Source organism: Mercenaria mercenaria, chromosome 8, assembly GCF_021730395.1.
Source record: "Mercenaria mercenaria strain notata chromosome 8, MADL_Memer_1, whole genome shotgun sequence".
Lineage (NCBI taxonomy): Eukaryota > Metazoa > Mollusca > Bivalvia > Venerida > Veneridae > Mercenaria > Mercenaria mercenaria.
In genome coordinates, this window is record NC_069368.1 from 68,478,123 (window position 1) to 68,492,522 (window position 14,400).

The 14,400-nt window shown below is 37.8% G+C and overlaps 1 protein-coding gene across 2 annotated transcripts in view; it reads right to left on the bottom strand.

Annotated features, from left to right (window-relative positions):
• Nucleotides 1-13,871, bottom strand: part of LOC123566164 (uncharacterized) — a 28,364-nt gene extending 14,493 nt beyond the window's left edge. The window contains exons 1-2 of one of the 2 annotated variants that reach the window (XM_045360054.2): nucleotides 13,590-13,871; nucleotides 9,869-10,166 (exon numbers count right to left, since the gene is read on the bottom strand). In XM_045360054.2, coding sequence (XP_045215989.2) covers nucleotides 9,869-10,166; nucleotides 13,590-13,673 — 382 coding nt within the window. In that variant the 5' untranslated portion in view covers nucleotides 13,674-13,871. Of the gene's footprint in view, nucleotides 1-780; nucleotides 939-9,868; nucleotides 10,167-13,589 lie in introns of those variants that run through there. The other variant, XM_045360055.2, reaches the window with a different exon arrangement.
• Nucleotides 13,872-14,400: the final 529 nt, after the last annotated feature.

Here is a 14,400-nt window from a genome sequence, read left to right on the forward strand (position 1 = left end):
TCGCCTGCACGTGCATTCTGTCCGTCGTTGAATCTAACTTAAAACGTTGATTAATATTTTCTACTCGTGTTCTGTCTAAGAATCTTCGACGAATCTGAATATGATTTAGCAAGAAAAGTCTACATTTGTAGGTTGAAATAATTTGAAAATCCAGTATCAACATCTAGTGAACACATAACCCCACGGGTTGCGGGTTCGCTTTCTCTCAATTGTGGAATATGGCAATTTCTATCACCGATACTGATTCTGGTTTGAGTCCAGAAAATATTTATATACTGCTTGCCGACACTTACATTATGTACGAGGCTAAAGAAATTTTGTAATAATTTTAAGTATTTGCATAATATTTGTACGGGACTGTCGTGCAGCCCATCATATCGTAGAAGCGTGTCTATATACTCTGTCGCGTTGCATCATGTATGCTATATAAAACGATCCATTTTTGCCTACATCTTTTCATATTTATCATTATTATTATCTCTGTCATATCTTGAAAAGATCCATTAACGAGTAATGTACACTGTTCTTCAATAAGTTATATATAATTATGTTGACTAATGGCTCATGCGCTCTGAACACTTATCGTGCAATTATCTCTTATTATTGATTAATAAAACAGGTTTATTATTAAAATGCATGAATGATGAATGAGAAACGGAACAATTTTATCAAGTAATCAATCCGCAGGCAGTTTCTTGCAGCCATTTCCAAAATCATTTTGAATTTAGAACACTATTTTCTATCGAACAATGTATTACTAAAACGCAATTTAAAACTCACCGAAATCTTTTCTCAGTGGAAAATAGGTGAGTATTTCCTTCCGTTTCAGAATAGATCTGCGATGTGATTTCTCCGGGACATGCACTATGAAATTTCGCATTGTTTAAACCCCATATCAACGGCACTGCACTGTTGCATGTTCTTAAAATGTTTGTATTTTTTACAGTACAGTTCAAAACCAACTGCACATGCCAATAGCTACTAATTAAATCAACAGAAGTTGCCCATTTATTCCAGTCTTATAGCCATCACAACTGCAGGTCGTGGGGTAAGAGCAGCCAAGGGTTAAGAGCAAAAGTGATGTAAATGCATCTATGTAAAGAAGCAGTTTTAACAGCAAAAGTGGTCTAAACGCATGTAGAAAAAGAAGTACTTAGAACAGTAAAGGTGATATAAGCAAAAGTGATGTAACTACATACAGTTTTAACAGTCAAGAGGTAAAAGCGTAAGAGTATTAGGGTATATAGATAAAGAAGTATTTAGAACAGCCGAGGGGAAAGAGCAAAAATGTCAAAATGTTTATAGATAAAGAAGTACTCAGAACGGCCGAGGGGAAAGAGCAAAAATGTCAAAGTGTTTATAGATAAAGAAGTACGCAGAACAGCCGAGGGGAAAGAGCAAAAATGTCAAAGTGTTTATAGATAAAGAAGTACTCAGAACGGCCGAGGGGAAAGAGCAAAAATGTCAGTGTTTATAGGTAAAGAAGTACTCAGAACGGCCGAGGGGAAAGAGCAAAAATGTCAAAGTGTTTATAGGTAAAGAAGTACTCAGAACGGCCGAGGGGAAAGAGCAAAAATGTCAGTGTTTATAGATAAAGAAGTACTCAGAACAGACGAGGGGAAAGAGCAAAAATGTCAAAGTGTTTATAGATAAAGAAGGACTCAGAACAGCCGAGGGGAAAGAGCAAAAATGTCAAAGTGTTTATAGGTAAAGAAATACTCAGAACAGCCGAGGGGAAAGAGTAAAAATGTCAAAGTGTTTATAGGTAAAGAAGTACTAAAAACAGCCGAGGGGAAAGAGCAAAAATGTCAAGGTGTTTATAGATAAAGAAGTACTCAGAACAGCCGAGGGGAAAGAGCAAAAATGTCAAAGTGTTTATAGGTAAAGAAGTACTTTTAACAAAAGCCAAAATGTAAGATCGAAAGTGGTCAAAATAAGCCCTTCTTATCCCTCTGAAGGCCCTAGTCCAGCCCTCCCAAACTTTTGATGTAATATACTAGGTCGTTCATTTATCATTTAATCATTTATATCAATATCAATAATAATGTATTGGCTGGCGAGAGCACACACAGGGAGTGGCATTTAGAGCCTTGGTCTCTTCCCACAGACACTAGTATATTTAGCACAAGTATGACTATATATTTCATAGATATCTATGTTTATTAAATGGCATGTGTTATGCCAAGGACTGAGTACAAAATTTACCCGTGATGCTTTAATTCTCACGCCCATTTTCCATAACTATTCTGTTAATGGGTACGTCGCGTAACAATGAGGTGGTAGTGAGGTATGGATAGTGATGGATGGTCAACGCAAAAGGTAATACATGCAGTTCCACTTTATATGAGGGTCGGAGACATCGCAAGATTGGTCAAAAGTTATATTTACACACTAGTTGCATACCAAGTTTCGTGACTGCTGATGGATAGTCATGAGAGACATATGCTGAACTTTATAAAAAGAGGGATTTGTAAAAAGTAAAGTGTAAATCAATGGAACTTTATCAGTATGTTAGTTCGAGCTCACAGAAATATGTGGACACGGTCTGTAGAAAATTAAGTTGTCTCACTTTATAATGGATCATGAAATAATTTCTCACTATGACACTGATCTGGTACACGAGTTATTTAGCCGAAAGTTAGGTCTCATCTGATATGCGGCAAAATAGGAAAAGGAAAAATTATTTCGAAGAAACGGTATGCGTGTCTTTGTAATATCGGTGCACAATGTTATTGCTAACTCCGCAAAATTCTAAATATTTACTGCAGTTTTAACAAATGAATTTCAAGCCGTATAAATTTAATGTTTTGAACTGGCCTGTAGTTATATAGTTTACATGTTCAATTTGAAAAATTATCGAACTTTAAATTCTATAAATCATACGTTTATTGTAATCTGGTGTTAGACATTTAAGTAAAAGATTATCTAAGATTAAAGTTATTGTGTCTGGAGCCTTTTGAAACTGCCTGTTCGCCTCCGCCGCGTTGATAAGGGCCGATTAAGGAATGATCGATCACGGCTTTATTTAAAATGTATTTAAAAAGCAAATATACGCTCCGCAATTTAAACACTTACAAAAATCGTCAATTGATTATTTGTATTTGGAAATAATGCAGACTGCATTTCGAATGCATTTTGTAATATATTCATCAACATAAAACCTTTGATTGATTTGTACCATATGTCGTGCATTTGTATATATTCAGTCTAACTGCAAATGTTTTTATTTTAGGCCAAGCATTTTTGTGTAAAGTCTTTCAAAATGTTTCGGCTTTTAGAATTTTTTTTTTCAACTATTAAATATTCTGAATCAGTTTAAGAGTTTAAGATGTATAAAATCTAGATATACATGCTTATCAAAGTAATTTCAAACCTATAATGTTTAATAGGGAATGAAATTGCTAAAAGTTATATATAAAGAAATTATAACCGGAGGCATTAAGATCTTAAAACCAAGGTAATCTACTATAAAATTTAAAAGAAGATCTTAATATGTATACTGTAACAGACTTCAAACAGTCCAGCTCTGACCGGGAATCGAACCCAGGGCCTCTCACACCGATGCGGACACTCTACTACATCACTATAAAAGTTAGCTCATACAGCAAGGCAGTATAGGTGCACCCATGTACTCTACCCTACTAGATACATCACCTCCATTTTAGAATCCGTCCTCGAATTCCAGGACTTTGAATCCCTGTGGGATGTTCCAAGGTGTCTATTCATATCTACTCGTGATTTTTTTTACGTTGGGCGCAAACGTAACAGACTGCAAACATTTCAGCCCTGACCGGGAATCGAACCCGGGACCTCTCACACGTAAGGAGGATACCCCACCATGTCTCTTTTTATAGCAAGGCAGTATAAAGGCACCCTTGTACTGTACCCCATTACATAAGATGTCAGATTCATCGAAATAAGGCCAAACATATCACCAAAACATATGTCAGATTCATCGAAATGTAGCCCATATAAACATCCAGAACATATGTCAGATTCATCGAAATGTAGTCCATATATACCTCCAGAACATTTTCCAAATTCATCGAAATGTAGCCCATATAAACATCCAGAACATATGTCGGATTCATTGAAATGTAACCCATATATACATCCAGAACATATATCAGTTTCATCGAAAATTAGGCTAGACATGCCTCAAAAACACATGTCAGATTCATCGAAATTTTGCCCGCACATAGCATCGGAACAAATGTCAGAATCATCGAAATGTAGCCCGTAAATACCACCAGAACACATGTCAGATTCATCGAAATGTAGCCCGTACATAGCATCGGAACAAATGTCAGAATCATCGAAATGTAGCCCGTACACACTAACGGAATATATGTCAGATTCATCGAAATGTAGCTTCAAAGGTCAGATTCATCGAAATGTAGCTTCAAAGGTTAGATTCATCGAAATGTAGCTTCAAAGGTCATATTCATCGAACTGTAGCTTCAAAGGTCAGATTCATCGAAATGTAGCTTCAAAGGTCAGATTCATCGAAATGTAGCCCATGCATACCACCGGAACAAATGTCAGATTCATTGCAATGTAGCCTATACATACCTCCAAAACATATGTCATATTCATAGAAATGTAGGCCAAACATACCACCGGAACATATTAGCCCATACATACCATCAGAACAGATGGCAGACTCATCGAAATGTAGCCCGTACATGTCAGATTCATCGAAGTGTAGCCCATACATAACTCAAGAACATATGTCAGATTCATCGAAAAGTAGGCCATACATACCACCGGAACATATGTCAGACTCATCGAAATGTAGCCCGTACAGACCACCGGAACAGATGTCAGATTCATCGAAATGTATCCCATGCATAACTCCAGAACAATTGTCAGATTCATCGAAATGTAGGTCATACATACAACCGGAACAGATGTCAGACTCATTGAAATGTAGCCCATACATACCTCCTGAACAGATGTCAGATTCATCGAAATGTGGCCCATACATACCACCGGAACATATGTAAGATTCATCGAAATGTAGCCCATGCATACCACCAGAACAGATGTCAGATTCATCGAAATGTCGCCCATACATACCAACAAAACAGATGTCAGACTCATCGAAATGTAGCCCATACATACCACCGGAACAAATGTCAGATTCATTAAAATGTAGCCCATACATAGCTCCAGAACATATGGCAGATTCATAGAAATGTAGGGCATACATATCACAGGAAGAGATGTCAGACTCATCGAAATGTATCCAATACATACCTCCTGAACAGATGTCAGATTATTCGAAATGTGGTCAATATACCACCGAAACAGATGTCAGACTCATCGTTATGTTGCCCATACAAAACACTGGAACAGGTGTAAGATTCATCGAAATGTAGCCCATACATACCTCCTGAACATATGTCAGATTCATCGAAATGTAGGCCATACATACCACTGGAACAAATGTCAGATTCACCTAGATGTAGCCCATACATACCTCCTGAACAGATGTCAGATTCATCGAAATATGGCCCATGCATACCACCGGAACATATGTCAGACTCATCGAAATGTAGGCCATACATACCTCCTGAGCAGATGTCAGATTCATCGAAATGTGGCCAATACCTACCACCGGAACATATTAAGATTCATCGAAATGTAGCCCATACATACCTCCTGAACAGATGTCAGATTCATCGAAATGTAGCCAATACATAACACCGGAACAGATGTCAGATTCATCGAAATGTATCCTATAAATACCTCCTGAACATATGTCAGATTCACCGGAATGTGGCCCATACATACCAACGGAACTGATGTAAGATTCGTCGAAATGTAGCCGATACATACTTCCTGAACAGATGTCAGATTCATCGAAATGTAGCCCATACATACCACCGGAACAGATGTCAGAATCATCGAAATGTATCCCATACATACCTCCTGAACATATGTCAGATTCATCGAAATGTTGCCCATACATACCAATGGAACTGATGTAAGATTCATCGAAATGTAGCCGATACATACTTCCTGAACAGATGTCAGATTCATCGAAATGTAGCCCGTACATACCACCGGAACAGATGTCAGATTCATCGAAATGTAGCCCATACATACCACCGGAACAGATGTCAGATTCATCGAAATGTAGCCCATACATACCACCGGAACAGATGTCAGATTCATCGAAATGTAGCCAATACAAACCTCCTGAACATATGTCAGATTCATGGAAATGTGGCCCATACATACCATCGAAAAAGATGTCAGATTCATCGAAATGTAGCCCATACATACCACCGGAACCGATGTAAGATTCATCGAAATGTAGCCCATGCATACCACCAGAACAGATGTCAGATTCATCGAAATGTCGCCCATACATACCAACAAAACAGATGTCAGACTCATCGAAATGTAGCCCATACATACCACCGGAACAAATGTCAGATTCATTAAAATGTAGCCCATACATAGCTCCAGAACATATGGCAGATTCATAGAAATGTAGGGCATACATATCACAGGAAGAGATGTCAGACTCATCGAAATGTATCCAATACATACCTCCTGAACAGATGTCAGATTATTCGAAATGTGGTCAATATACCACCGAAACAGATGTCAGACTCATCGTTATGTTGCCCATACAAAACACTGGAACAGGTGTAAGATTCATCGAAATGTAGCCCATACATACCTCCTGAACATATGTCAGATTCATCGAAATGTAGGCCATACATACCACTGGAACAAATGTCAGATTCACTCAGATGTAGCCCATACATACCTCCTGAACAGATGTCAGATTCATCGAAATAGGCCCATGCATACCACCGGAACATATGTCAGACTCATCGAAATGTAGGCCATACATACCATCCTGAGCAGATGTCAGATTCATCGAAATGTGGCCAATACCTACCACCGGAACATATTAAGATTCATCGAAATGTAGCCCATACATACCTCCTGAACAGATGTCAGATTCATCGAAATGTAGCCAATACATAACACCGGAACAGATGTCAGATTCATCAAATGTATCCTATAAATACCTCCTGAACATATGTCAGATTCACCGGAATGTGGCCCATACATACCAACGGAACTGATGTAAGATTCGTCGAAATGTAGCCGATACATACTTCCTGAACAGATGTCAGATTCATCGAAATGTAGCCCATACATACCACCGGAACAGATGTCAGAATCATCGAAATGTTCCCATACATACTCCTGAAATATGTCAGATTCATCGAAATGTTGCCCATACATACCAAGAACTGATGTAAGATTCATCGAAATGTAGACGATACATACTTCCTGAACAGATGTCAGATTCATCGAAATGTAGCCCGTACATACCACCGGAACAGATGTCAGATTCACGAAATGTAGCCCATACAACCACCGGAACAGATGTCAGATTCATCGAATGTAGCCCATACATACCACCGGAACAGATGTCAGATTCATCGAATGTAGCCATACAACCTCCTGAACATATGTCAGATTCATGGAAATGTGGCCCATACATACCATCGAAAAAGATGTCGATTTCATCGAAATGTGCCCATATACCACGGAACGATGTCAGATTCATCGAAATGTAGCCCATACATACCTCCTGAACATATTCAGATTCATCGAAATGTGGCCCATACATACCATCGAAAAAGATGTCAGATTCATCGAAATGTAGCCCATATAAACATCCAGAACATATGTCAGATTCATCGAAATGTAGACCATACATACTATTACCACCAGAACAGATGTCAGACTCATCGAAATGTGGCCCATACATACCACCGGAACAGATGTCAGACTCATCGAAACGTAGCCCATACATACCACCGGAACAGATGTCAGATTCATCGAAATGTAGCCCATACATACCACCGGAACAGATGTCAGATTCATCGAAACGTAGCCCATACATACCACCGGAACAGAGGTCAGACTCATCGAAATGTAGCCCATACATACCACCGGAACAGATATCAGATTCACCGAAATGTAGCCCATACATACCTCCTGAACATATGTCAGATTCATGGAAATGTAGCCCATACATACTATCGAAAAAGATGTCAGATTCATCGAAATGTAGCCCATACATACCACCGGAACAGATGTCAGACTCATCGAAACGTAGCCCATACATACCACCGGAACAGATGTCAGACTCATCGAAACGTAGCCCATACATACCACCGGAACAGATGTCAGATTCATCGAAACGTAGCCCATACATACCACCGGAACAAATGTCAGACTCTTCGAAACGTAGCCCATACATACCACCGGAATAGATGTCAGACTCTTCGAAACGTAGCCCATACATACCACCGGAACAGATGTCAGACTCATCGAAATGTAGCCCGTACATACCACCGGAACAGATGTCAGATTCATCGAAACGTAGCCCATACATACCATCGGAACAGATGTCAGATTCATCGAAACGTAGCCCATACATACCACCGGAACAGAGGTCAGACTCATCGAAATGTAGCCCATACATACCACCAGAAAATTAAGACCGCGCTGAGCTAGGCTTTAGGAGTTGATGGGCTTTCCCAGGAATAAACACATAAAGCTGTTTTAAGTTTTTAAAGTCTATATCATAATAACAACGACACTTGTTAAGAATGTGATAAGAAATGACTGTGATATATAGTGTAACATGAGATTATTATAAATATTACCATACATGCTTGCATGATGTGTGAAAGAGATAGATTGTTAAAATCAACCAGAAGCCAGCCAGCCAGCCAGCCAGCCAGCCAGCCAGCCAGCCAGCCAGCCAGTCAGTCAGTTAATCAATCAATCAATCAATCAATCAATCAATCAATCAATCATGTAACCAATACATACCACTGGTACAGAGCTCAGACTTGTTGTAAGTAGTCCCTACATCGCTACAGCATATGTCAGATCCTATAAATGTAACCCATACATACAACGATTTAATGAAATGTGGACTTGGTCCCTGACATATCACCAGGACAGGAGTCAGATCCGATGAAATGTTACCTATACATACCATCATACAGAATCTATTTTAGCGGTCCCCGGAAATACTTAATGCATACCATCAGAATAGATGTCAGACCCAGTGATAAGTATTCAATACATATCACCACAAAAGACACTAGATCCGTTGAAATGAAACCAACAGCATCACCAGTGATATGTAAACAGTACATCCAGCCAAAACTGATGTCAGATCTTTTGAATGAAGTGGTTACATACATCTGAATAGATATCAGATCATACGTAGTTCATAAATACCCCCGAACAGATTTCATACCCCCGAACAGATTTCAGATCCGTTAAAAATGTAAATAACACGCACTCACAGAACAAGTGACAGATCCAATGAAATGTATCCAATATATCCCAACAGATATCAGATCAACCATTGTCACCCATACACGTCACAAGAATATCCACGGAAAAGTGTTCCGTACAAACTACAAAATCAAATCTTAGACAGATAGAATTGTAACCAATACGTACCATCAATACAGATGTCAAAATGAAAAAAAATAAATCGGTGTTTATCATGAATTCCATATACCTCGTTGTTATTTGTTGGTCCTAATCACATGCAGCCTCTCGTAAAGCTAAGACGTTACTCGTTTTTCGTTACATTTACGTTACATAAAGCAAAACCGCCTGGTTTCCTATTTTTGTTAACAGAAATATCTGCTGCATAGACAAAGAAAATTTAGAGAACTTATTTAAATAGTGAAATGAGGATACATTAACACTTTTGCAAGTATGATAAATTTGAGACACGCATAGTTCCGAAATATGGTACCTTTTAAAAGATTAATTTATTTAAAAAAAAATGGATATAAACCTCCTGGTACATGAATCATAGCACTGCCAGACACGGGAACCACTTGTTGAACATTCATGTCGGTGTTGTGACCGGTTGAAAACTGAATACCGCATTCACCGTTCAAGATTGTGTTGTCTTGTGGAATACTGTACATGGTTGGAAAGTGAACACCACGTTCGCCTTTCAACATTATGTCATCTAGCATTGGATCGTCCAAACCATACATTTCTTCTGTAAAAACACGAGTACATTGTGGCGGCACGAGCTCCGTAGCACGTGGTCCTAACGGTCTGTATATCCTGCGCTGATTTGATTTCTGAAAAAAGGGCAAATTAGCGTGTTAATACGTCTTTCATCCTCCACATTTGATTAATGTGAGGAAGGTTTCAGTGACTTGCTGAGAACGTGTACAGAATCCAGGTGTTAACTTTAATTCTGAAGAAAAAGTCATATAACCTGCTTTAGCAATTTCAGATCAGATCCGTTTCATTTTATTTCTGAACAAAGAAAGAATGGTACATGTAGTACGGTAACAAAGACGTCGGTAATTAAAGACATGGACCCGTTATGACACTCAGAAATTTCCTTAGGATTACGTACACCTATTATGACGTTATTGTAGCTGAACGCATCTGTAAAAACCGCAGAATGCCGAAATTGCACACGCATTTGCTGACACTAAAGATACAACGCATAACACAATAGCTTGCGGATTAAGATATTGAAAAATATTCATGAAAGACGGTCATTCTAGAAATAACGACAATCGTGCTGGAATATGATACAACAGTCATTTGAGTTAAACTGGTCTGCAGTTCGCAGTTCGCGATTCCAACTGCAAACTGCAAACTAGTCCACAGTTCACGATTCCAATTTCAAACTGCAGTCTGAGCAGCACTACCCTGCGGACCAGAATGACTTTCACAATTCAAAGGTCATGGTTATGGAATCGAATTGCAAACTGCAAACTGGCCTGCAGTTCACGATTCAATTTCAAAGTGAAGTCTAATCAACACTGCCCTGCGAACTGCGGATTAGAACGTATTTCACAATTAGAAGGTCATAGCTTTGGAATCGAATTGTAAACTGCAGACTGCAGTTGGCAGTTCGCGATTCAAAATGAAAGTATATTGGAACGTTACTCTTATAATCGGAAACTAAGAACTGCAGACTAGCCGGCACTTTGTAATTCTAATGGAGGAGGAGGGAATACAGACCCTTAACATTTCAAGCACCCACTAACTTAGTACTTAAATTGTTCCAATAAGCTTTCATTTTGAATCGCGATGGTCTTCAGTTACTGAAAAATACCACTCGGATCTCCCATGTGTTTTATTCCATTCTTTTTAGCCTTGGAAAGAGGAAAATGTCACAAGGACTCATATCTGGTGAATAAGCGGTATGTACCACTTTTCTGAGCCGCAGCGTTGTCATGGATCAACTGGAGACCGTGGACGCAAATTATGTTGTATTTCCGTTTACAAGCTCTCAGTACTTCGTCTCTATAAAACTTTCCAGTGACTGACTTTCCTGGCGGTGTAGGGTTTTGTATAACAGTTCCCCTTGAGTTAAAGAAGGTAAATACAAAACCTATTGACATTTAATTCTTTTTGCAATAACATGTACTGGTCTACGGCCACTGTCTTGTCAACGCGACGCTGTGGCTCATAAAAGTATATCTCCAGGTCTCATCTTCTGCTAGGAGCTATGACATTGTGCGATCAACTAAATATGAGAACTTTTTCAGCGTTTCTTTAACACATTTGATCCTATCGGCCTTTTGCTCCTCGGTTAATATGTGAGGCACCCATCGGACACAAATCTTTTTTAAACCCAAGTGCTTGGTGAGAATCTCATGAGTTTTCCTCTTGATATGCAAGGTAAAGACGCAATCTCGGACACCTTGTAGCTGGCGTTTTCATCAATTAGACGTCTTACAGTAGAAATGTTCTTTGACATCATTGTTGTTTTTGGGCCTGAGAGGACGAGCCACATCTGTAAGGACTGATTTACGTACACACCCTGTAAATGGTTTTCTATGATACTGCAGACTTCCCATATGAAGTATGCAGTTCACTGAGTATCTGCCTTGTAGGTATTTCTAAAGAACAATGCACTTTAATGTACGCTATAATTTCAGATTTTTGTTCGTGTATGTTACTACACTTACTACAAAACTAAAAACCTCCCAAACGATATACAATTTTGCAGGATTATGAAGAAGTTATCCATTATCCTGCGTGTAAAGCACGAAAGCACGAGTTTCTTGCATGTCAAACTTCTACGGAAGCGCGCGATCATTATTTTAAGAATACAGCCCTCGTAAACGAAGTCGTCCGTGATTCAGTTTTAGCCGATTACTCTGATCTGAAAATGCATTAGATTCTAGTTTCACAAAATTAATTAATTTATTAATCTTTTTTTTTATTATCTTTTATTACGTATAAAAAGGAATGGTCCGTGACCTTTAAAGGAATTTTCAATACAATTGACAGTTTATACGTAGTTAGGTTTATGGTCTTTAGAATTAATAGAAAGTTATGTACATGCCTATTTTGTCATAAACCGCGAAAATCGAATGATTTAGGATTTAAAATGTTGACAGAGCAAATAAATATAATTAACCATATAGTCGCCTTCTTTGTTAAATGACGGTGTAACAATGAAAACACAATATTTCTCGCGTTTATTTTAACAAAGGGTTATTGTATTTCTAAAGAAAATCTTAAATGATCGAAAATTACAAAATAGAAATATAGTAATTATTCTGTCAAATAAAACCGATTATATGATATATAGGTCTAATATTGACTTAAAGTCTATGAATAAAAATTGAAAGTTTCCTATGTACAAGCACATGTGGACATTAATTCTATTTTCTTTCATTCCTCGTCTACTTCGTATATGCCCGCCTTCCTAATTTGGAACTGTTGTTCAAAACCCAGTAACCGCGGAATTTTACTTTTGATCGTGGTCCCCATGGGCCAGGTTTAGGCTAGTATGTCGAACATAATTTATGGCTGTCAGTTTATAGTTTTATTTGACTAGCTAATTAATGTACTCTTGTTTCTTACTGTCTACATCCATATTTTACCCTCAGTAAGTGTATGCCTCGTCACCAAGCAGAACTCATGAAATGTGTATTATGTTTTCAGGAGATATCTGGCATAGATTTGGAGCAGGTACACGCAAAACACGTAAGCACGAGTTCAGTCGATATCGCGAAGAAACAAATGCAACATGGAAATCCGCAAGTTAATTGTGTACCAAAAAAACGTACATGAAATAATTTAAAATTTTGAAAATATTTCGAAAGGGTTTGATTAATGACTTATGCCTTCATATGTGACTTTAAATTATAATCGGCTAAAATTATTTGTGGATCTATTTAAACAGCAAATATATGTCCACTTTTATAACTGGATAATGTAAAATTCAGGCACAATTACATATTTAGGAACTAAGGCTGTCATAATACTTTTGTTTACAGTCATATTACAGTATTTGAGGAAGGCCCGGTGCTAGTTTGAACCCTACCAACAAATATCGATTTTTTAATGAAGAAAGCAAACCACCAGACTGATGCTCGTACCTTAAAAACTGACTAAACAGATATTTCACCATAGATAAATACATTACTCCACCTTCACGGACCTCTCCTCTCCTCGACTCCACTTTCCACACACAAGAAAGGAAGTCTTGTTTACAGTTATTACATAAATTCATAAAAATAACGAACCTTCTTTTGCTGATTCCACACAACCCTTCTTTTAAAATCCTCACCATACTGTGTGGACCACGCCTTGTGATATCCCGTCGGCATACCTGCTTCGAACTCAGCACTATTTGTATAGCCAAATATACTAAAACCCTAGTAGCTTTCAAGATTTTATATATTTATTCTTATCCAAATACCGCAAATCTTATGTATTTTCCAAATAAGTGTTAAGAGTGGGCGCTTTAGAAAACCATTATTTACGATAGGTAAAATCCATTATGGGGACAATTTTAACTTTCGCTACTTGACGCTGGTTATTATTTCTTACAATCGATGGTTAAAGCCCATAGATAATAACAATTTTCAATATTTTACTCAACGAAAAAGGAAACGCTTAAGTATATGCAAATAAATACAACATTAAAGAGGAATAACATAACAAAACATTTGGATCTCGACTTAAGATTTACTTTTCAAAAAAGTAAATTTATTGGCCCTAAATTCTAAACAGACATAATACATTCATATGTTTTGAAAAATTGATTGTAAAAATCAAATGGATCTCGAAAAATAGATTAAAATGGCAGGATTCAGAAGGCGGGGTATTAAAAATGGAATCGATTTAATTAGATGTCATTATAACTTCTGTATAATTGCATATTTGATGTACTAACGATAGATAAATGAAGAAAAAAATAATAGTATATTGAAAAAAGATTGTAAGTGATTAAATAACACTGAAAAAAAAACTTCATAAAAAGGATCTAGTTGCGTAAATTTGCTAGAACGACCAGCAGACAATGAGACCACTGCTGGCTCCTCACATGAAAGA